Genomic DNA, 8,841 nt, shown 5'->3' on the forward strand with positions numbered 1-8,841 from the left:
TAAATAAAAAAGCTCTAAGTAGAAGCAAGGATTTACTTACCTTTCCTTTCTCGAATCTCAGTTAGCAATGTTGTTCCTCTTGAAAGATTCTCCAAGTTTCCAAGACAATTTCCACGCTGGTAACATTGTATATATTTCAAGTATCGTGAACCACAGGAACTTGTTGAGGCAATATTGAAGAAAGCAAAGAGAATGAAGAAATTGTAGGTACTATGAGAGGCTACTCCTTCTTTCACAACTTATTTTCTCTTCGTTTGGGGGGAAAAACACAAATGAACGTAACGGTTGGTTTCATATACGTTTCAGAAATCTGCTACTATCGCATGGTGGAGAATCCTGAAAAGAAGGAAGCGAGGAAGAATCAACTTTTGAACGAAACAATACCATTTTACTTGACTAAATTCGACCAGATTATTGGCAAAAATAAAGGATATATCATTCCTTCTACCGTAAGATTTTTTATCCAAATTTAATGTTAAAATTTTTAGTCTTTGTGCAAACTGGGCCATGTTGTCCATAAAAAATTATTGAAACTTTGTTGCGACAAGACAGCTTTAATTGTTGAGAGCAGAGTGTATCTTTAAAATTCACTCCTGTTAGTTTATGTACAAATGAATTTGCCAAGATTTTCAGCTTTTAGATAATTATTCATGTATCTTCCTCATCAAGTTTGATAGAAATTATTACTATCGTAATCAAAGCAAAGATTAAGATATGTAAAATCATTTCTCTGGATATGACACTCTTGTTTAATGAGTGATAAATGATACCATTCGAAATATCATATTTATATAATATATAATGATACTTACAAGTGTAATCACTTAAGTACAGATATCTGAATTTTTCTCACTGTCACTGACATAGATACGTATTATCGTTCCTTAGATTACTTGACCAGTTTATTTCTTTCATCACTGTGTTATTATATAATAATAATAAATAGTCACATTAAATTAATTTAGTATGATTATGTTGTTTAATAATACGTGTTTCATTGCAAAATATTTAGCGATTAAAGGGCTCATAGGAAACATGAAAGTGAAAGAATACTAGAATCTACAGTTTACGATTTCAATTTCTTTAACGAGATATTTATCATATTACACAATTCCTGTAAATGTATTTGTAATTATATCGCCGAAGAATTGTATTTAATTAAGCTATGAAGTTGTGGAATCGTGAGAAGGATTATTTTTATAGAACTGTCTAATTTCCATTCGACATTGATTCAGGATACACATTACTCTTTTTTACATAATACCAGTTTTGTCATTTTTAATTAACAAATACCTCCAAAGGTTGAAGTTTCTAAAATTATCCATTAAATTCTGACAATAAAATAAAAATCCAAATTCTTCCTAAAAAGCTAGTGATCTTTAGTTAAGAGTTCGATTTTTCACATTTTTCAAGGTAAATTAAAAAAATTGTTTAATAGAGGAGGTACAAAATAAATGTATACAAACCTTTTTTCAGACGACATGGGCGGACTTCGTATTTACAGCGGCCCTTGAAAATTACGAGTATATGTTTGGGGCAACAGCTTTAGATAAATATCCAGCTCTTCGAGCATTGAAGAGAAGGATTCATAGTATACCGGCCATTTCTGATTGGCTGATTAGGCGCCCATTCACCAACAGTTAAAAAGCTAAAAACGTGTGGAAAAAAGATGACCAGTACACCAGTATATATATATATGTACGCTGGCATCGCTATGTTGGTAAATGTTCGATGTTATACGTGTCGTAAAATGTAACAGTTCTATTTAAAAAAAAAAATTTCGTTTCTATGAGTACGTTAAAAGTTTAACTATAAAAAGTCTCATCTGAGCTGTGCTCCTTTATGGAAGGTATTATTGTGTTTGAAAGAACACAATATATAATAAATGTATGTATGTTGTATAATAAATGTATGTTCTTTCGAAAAAAGTTCGAAAATTTTCTTTCTTTTATTCGTACTTAACTTTTTAATAAAATGCACGATTAATTCTTGTGTCTCGTTTAAACAGCTTTTGGTCTATCGTTATTTCGAATTATTTGAACATCGTGTGAATTTACTATTTAATTTTACAATATCATTTACTATATAATTTTACAATTATAATTTTACAATATCAATAATTTACAATAAGTGAGGGAAAAATCATTGAATGTTATATCTAGATGTCTATATACTATTTTAAACAATACTTAACTCGAGATACTCGTTTCGTCTCTTCATGATACTTACTGGCAATACCGAGTACAAATATGATGTTCTTTGAAAATAAAAAATGGATTTGAAAACGTTAATGCACGTAAATTAAATTTGGTTTGGACATATATGACACAATTTGTATGGACAATGAAGAGTACGAATCTACGAATTTCGAGGTAAAAGTATTGATATATGTATCGATATTTCTGGTCGTTACAATATCTCTAATCAATACAAAGTTCTAACTGAATGTTAGAATGTTAAACGTTAAAACGTTTAAAACGTTAAAATGTAATAATAAAGTATAAAGTATAATAAAGTATAAAGTATAATAAAGTATAAAGTATAATTTCGTCTGTGGTATAATCTTTCTATTCCATTTTGTTACGTCGCACCGCGAGCAATATGGCAACCAGATGTCACCGGATACTCGCAGCGTATCCTCCATAGTTTCAAGTACCTTCCATAAATCTCATAGATTTCCTAGAAAAGGTCCTTCAAACCAAACAAACGTCTGTTTCCGAAGAATTTCTAAAGACTATTGTCTACCCCGACTGGACAAGGGAAAGTTAGTTTTTCTCACGTATGCTGCAACTTTCCTCCCACTAACCACTTTCTCTCGAGGGCGGTTAAGACCCTTCGTTAACCAATTAACAACGAAGCCACTTCCTTCACTCTCCTAACTAAAATCGTCACCTACAAATCCGATGGTCCCGTGCGCTAGACACACCCATCCTTAGCTTTCCTCCGAGACAGCATCGTCTCCCAAGACAGTTCTGATTTCACATCCTTCGAACGGTCAATATCCTTCCATCGGGTAGGACACACCCACAGATCAGTCACTCATTCATCTCGTACATATTCTCAACGCGAGAATTGATTGTAATTTCAACAAATAAATAAAAAAAAAAAATCTCGTACATACGCACCAGCGTAACTGCCTTCGTTATAAGTTGTTGGAATAAACGGTGAAATATAACTTACTATACTGTGTCATATTCATTTAACCACCTCTTATCTTAACCGAAACAGGGGAACGACTACTTCGCGGCGTCGATTCACCGAATCGTAGCGAGAATTTACGCCTCTCGCTACTGCGACTGCGTCTCTCCGCGAACGGTCGTAACACATTGATCGACAGAAGTACTAAACTCTAATAACATAAATTTATATATTTTCTATTTCCCAGCCACCAGTTTTATAGATTTTTCTATCTTCTATACTACTTTTATCCCTTTCATTTTTTCTTACATGAGATTATTGTAAATTTAATATCATTTGTTCGCAATATTTGTTATTTATCTTTCCTTGAATTTGAAATTTCGCGCTTCAATGTTGTGTGTTGTTCGACGTTTTATCGAACGATGTTTATCGAACTAGTTTATGAATACATACATAATCATTAAAGAATCTATAAACCTTACTAGTTTGTTTTTACTAAGTTTTGTTACAGAAAACATGTTCTCATAAGTTTTCAACTTTAATTTATGGAAATTTATTAACCTTAAACTATAAAATCATTCAATGAGTCTTTCCGGATGTTTTTATGTAGTCATAATTTCACATATCAGCACAGCTCCACCAATAGGATAAGAGTTACATGGAAGCAACAGAGGGGAAGAAGAACATATAGAGATCTAAAGGTTATTTTTGTCTCATTCAAGTTTCTGTTAACCGGCTTGGAAATTTCCTGTGCTTGTTTCGACTTTGAAATCTTAAAAAAAAAATTGTAAGTAAATAGTATATATATAGTATATATATCCTAAATCAAAGTTTCTCTTTATAAATAATAAACCGTTTAAAAACTGTATTTTGTATGTTTTTTCCTTATTCATAATTAAATAATAAATATGAAATACTTCTACAGAAAGCCGACATCCTTCAATTAACCGAACAGCAGATGATTTAAAAATTAGTAGTTGAAAGAAATAAATGTTATTACATGTTCATAATTGATCGATAAATTTAAGTATACAATTAGAAAATGTTTCTTCTTTATTGATAACTAAATAATACAGATAAGATACAAGATACTTGTAGGAAAAGTCGGCGCGTCGTTCAATTAACGGAACAGCAGAGGATTTGAAAATTAGTAGTTGAAAGAAATAAATGTTATCATATGTTCATAATTGATCGATAAATTTAAGTATGCAATTAGAAAATGTTTCTTAAGTTTGGAAGAATATATAATCATGCTAAATGTTTTGTAGTTACGAAAGTTGTCTACAAACATACATTGTACATACGACTAGTAATGGTACTAAATTACTGTTAGAGGGTCTTGGGTGTATAGAACCATATGGTTAAATTAATACTAGAGATAACGAATCGTGCGAATGTAATTAATATTTTGAAATGCGTTGTTTGCATTAATTGATAGTTTTCTTATAAACTTTTTTATAAACAATTTCATTGCTATAGAAAAAAGATAAATGCCGGTAATATGTCTATCCTACTTAAATAGAAAGTGCAATATTTTGTTATAATATTTGGCGCAAGTTTATACATTATTACATCCAAAAATAATATTCTTTTTATATCTAAGCTATATTAAAATATAAAGATACAAATAGCTATGCGAGTAGTTAGTAGTTGATGCTTTTTACTTAAATTGTCTTATACTTCATAATTTGTAATAATATAATTCTTGTCATCAATGATTCTTTGTTTTTACTTTGTATATATTATACTTCCAGGAAGATGCCGCTCTATAAATTGACTTACTTCCCAGTTACGGCATTGGCAGAACCAATCCGTTCTTCTTCAGCTATGCTAGTATTCCATTTGAAGATGAACGTATCAAAAAGGACGTCTGGCCAGAAATAAAGCCCTGTAAGCTTAAAATTTAAAGAAATTCTGTTTCTTAAATCTCATCTTTCCTAATTTAACTAAAGTAGCTAAATAAAGTAGAACACAATTATGCAGAGTATAACAGAGATTATTGTTTACTCTCCATTGCTCTATAAGATATGTGGGAGAACAATAGGTATTGTTAAGGAGACAATGCCCTTTGTTTGCTGATAAATTATCAATAAATTAAATTATATCTTTCCAAAACAGATAACAGGAAGCTAGATATTTAAGAAGCATCATAATCTGTTTGTTCGATAGAATCTTTGATTCTATTAGTTGTATGTTTTTAGTGACTCCTTATGGCCAGCTTCCTATGCTCGTAGCTGATAGAAGGAAGGTTGCTCAGTCTACAGCTATTTGCCGTTACTTAGCCAAACAATATGACTTAGCTGGAAAGACTGACTGGGCAAATCTTCATATTGATGCCACTGTTGATACTATTCATGATATTCGTCATAGTGAGTATCCAGTGCTGTTTTGCATAAATCTTATGAGAATCTTGATAACAGATAGCACATATCTGTTCAGGTATTTATTAGTTGAAATCCGATTTAATATTTGATTTAATCGAACGATACACGTATGTCAACAATACAAGACAAAGGATTAAAAAGGATTGTAATTCTATCTTCAGTATCATTTAAATTTCGCACAACACTGTATTCAAATTAGTATAACATTAGCGAATAGTATTTAACTGAAAACAAATTTTCAGAAATTGCCGCCTTCCACTATGAGGAGGACGAGAAGGTCAAAGCTGCAAAACGCAAGGCTGCTGAAGAGACGCTGCTGTTCATTTTAGAACGTTTGGACCAGCAAGTGAAGGAAAATGACGGCTACTTCTACGATGGTACTCTCTCTTGGGCTGATTTAACATTCGTTGCTCTGCTCGATTATTTGAACTTTATGTACAAGTCTGATCTGATCGAGAATTACGAGAATCTGAAGCTGCTGGAGAAAAAGGTCCTCCTCCTGCCCAAGATCAAAAACTGGATTGAGAGACGCCCAGTTAGCGAATTTTAAACTTCACGATTGCTTATGGTTTTATAAGCGTTTAAAGATTGCGGTCTTAGTGTGTTGAGAGAATGAAGAACGAATCGTGTTGATGGAAGTTTGTATGGAATATACTGATTGCTTTTAACATTCATTAGTTCCAGTTATTACCGATATTTTTGTCATTTAGTTAGGGTTTTCCCTTTAGATTACGTTGTGATAGAGAACTATTATTTGTGTATTCCTGTTAGAATTTAATCTTGGAATTAGGATTAATATTCTGTGGAAGACACAATGTTTATGTTGAAATAATATAATGTGATATTTATTAAACAATTATTTCGAGAGTTATAAATGTGCGTTCTGGAATGTAGACAGTTGGCTAGTTATTCACAGACTGACTGCCTTAGTGACCTGTGGCGCTTGTAAAGATTTTGAACCCCCACTCTCTATAATGAGTGTGACCTGAGTAGATGCCTGTGTAACGTCACGTGCCACGGAACCTTCTAGCAGCTTCTCGATACAAAGCGCTACGCTGTCAAGGCGCGACACCGACGTGCCCAATGTTCCATCCATATCCTTATGTTTCTTCCGCCGAGTTCTCGGAAGAGCATGCACGCGCCAGCCGCCGCGGTACATCTAACGAACGTACGCTAGTGGGGATGGCGCTGGGCAACGAATGGAAGAATCTGTACGATCAAACACTCTATCCGCATGCGACTGATATCGTTGTATTCCAACAATTCCTACAGAAACATACGAACTATATAAACTGTTGACACGATGTTGTGCTTTTGTATTATAGAGATAATAATAAAACCATCAAACAATCATTAATTATGTTTTTTATTATATTCATTAAGAATTGAAGATTACCTCCTTGGTGATCTTGATAATATCGTATTTTACAAATGTTGAACAAAAAAAAATGTATGATTATTTTATTCAATACGTTATGAGGGTTGCTTTAAAAAAAATACGAGTTACATATTTCTTTGAAAAAAGTATGATTTTTGTCGATACAATAATGTTCTTCTGTTATCGCTTTAAAGTTGAGTACTTCGTTGATTACACGAGAGAACTCGCCTACAGCAAATAAGATACGACCGTGTGTAAAGTAATTAATCTGTTTGCTCGTTGCTAGCTACACATAAGGCTTGCGTAAAAAAAGATATGCATTTCAGTTCAGGCGGAGAATTATGTAGGAAGTCATTTTGTCGATCAATAACTTAGTTAATAAAAGATCAAATTTTCATGTACATAAATGTAAGTAACGTTCAAGTATTAATCATTACATACAATTTTTGTATAATTCGATATCTTGGTCACTTACATCTTACAAATGATATATAGATAATATTTATGAGATACATTGGAGCTATCTTTTAGTTAACGCCATTTTTTCTTATTTTCTCTGTACTTTTACTATTCTTCCAAAAATATCAAAGGATCGATGACTTCAAATTAAACTAGAATTGCTTCGGTATATTGTCAATCAATGGCTATTTGTATTCACATCTATATCAAAGGAAAACCGATTGCAAAATTAATTACCCTTGCAACTCCGCAATCTGAAACTATGTGTGATCGACCTTGAAGATGACAAATCTCAATGTTTGAAGTAGTACAAAAAGATGATAATTTAATTTCGCTTTATCAAACTGTATAAAATTTGTATACACATACAGAAAAAAAAAACGGAGTTCAAACATTAATCAACATGAATTATCGGTTATTATTGCTGAGTAATTATTAGGATTAGAGTTTTGGAGTATCGATCGTATCGAGTTTTAACTATCGGTTTCCGCAATTTATTGTTTTTCTAAATTATGTCTAAATGGTATCAGTTTTTGAATATTTTATAGTTTACACTCCAACATACTGACGTAAGCTATCGAAAATAATTGTAAATTATGCAATATCATTTTTTTTATATTTCATAATCTAAATTTCAATCTATTTTTTGTATTTAACATCCCTTTTTTATTGTTCGTGTTCCGTCTTGTACGTTCTTCAAAAAATCTTAATTTTTTTTGGATAAAATCTTGTGTGAATTTACAAAAAATACGATTCTTCGTTTAATTTTTTTCCCTTATTGTCTTTACATATTTGGAGTTTAAACGCGTTATAAGTACGTTTTTTTTTAACATGATTACGTAGAATTCTTATTCTGAATAAATTATTTGTTTCCGCTTCACAACTGTTTCTAAATTACAGTGCATTTAATCTTGAAATGCACAGTAACACTTTATACTTTTTACGTTCTAAGGAATTTTCAGGATCGGTTAAAAATTAAATTACAGTAATGGTAATACTCAATATTAATGTCAGACGTGGATACTTCACTGTTTCGTATAATAATTTGTTATCTTGGCATCGATCAAGGTATTTAATATACAAAGCGTACAGATTAATAAGAATTTTAATTAATCCTTCTTCTATAGTATTCACCGTTCTTTTCGAGCTCGTACCATTTCAAATAGACTTTCGAATAGATTTCAAAGATTTGTCTGTTCAAATAAAACGCGATCTTTTTTATTTCCCTATCAGTCGTCCCGTTACTGTTCCGTTGTTTCCAACAGATTGCAGATTCGTTTAAAAAACATTTGTAACGAAAAACAAAACCACTCGCAGAAATGTTATTCAATATCGCATTTATAACTTTCATAGACATCCTCCTCTCATTGCTATCATTGTAAACAGATTGAAACTTCGTTTGCAAACACTCGCGATTAAAAAAAAAAAGAAGAATTAATCTTAAACAATTTTATCTTGTGTTCCATTTATAATTTTCATAAT

General features: G+C 31.6%; 1 protein-coding gene and 1 pseudogene across 1 annotated transcript; both read left to right on the forward strand.

Moving 5' to 3' along the window:
- The first annotated feature begins 198 nt into the window (after positions 1–198).
- Positions 199–1,764, forward strand: LOC117208427 (glutathione S-transferase-like). The gene is made up of 2 exons (XM_033449620.1): positions 199–449; positions 1,477–1,764. Exons 1-2 carry the CDS (start codon positions 213–215, stop codon positions 1,642–1,644), a joined length of 405 nt encoding a protein of 134 aa, XP_033305511.1. The 5' UTR covers positions 199–212; the 3' UTR covers positions 1,645–1,764.
- Positions 1,765–4,896: 3,132 nt separating this feature from the next.
- On the forward strand, positions 4,897–6,206 carry LOC117208426 (annotated as a pseudogene).
- The last annotated feature ends 2,635 nt before the right edge of the window (positions 6,207–8,841 follow it).

This window comes from Bombus bifarius, unplaced genomic scaffold (assembly GCF_011952205.1).
Source record: "Bombus bifarius isolate JDL3187 unplaced genomic scaffold, Bbif_JDL3187 scf7180000008075_frag, whole genome shotgun sequence".
NCBI classification, from domain to species: domain Eukaryota; kingdom Metazoa; phylum Arthropoda; class Insecta; order Hymenoptera; family Apidae; genus Bombus; species Bombus bifarius.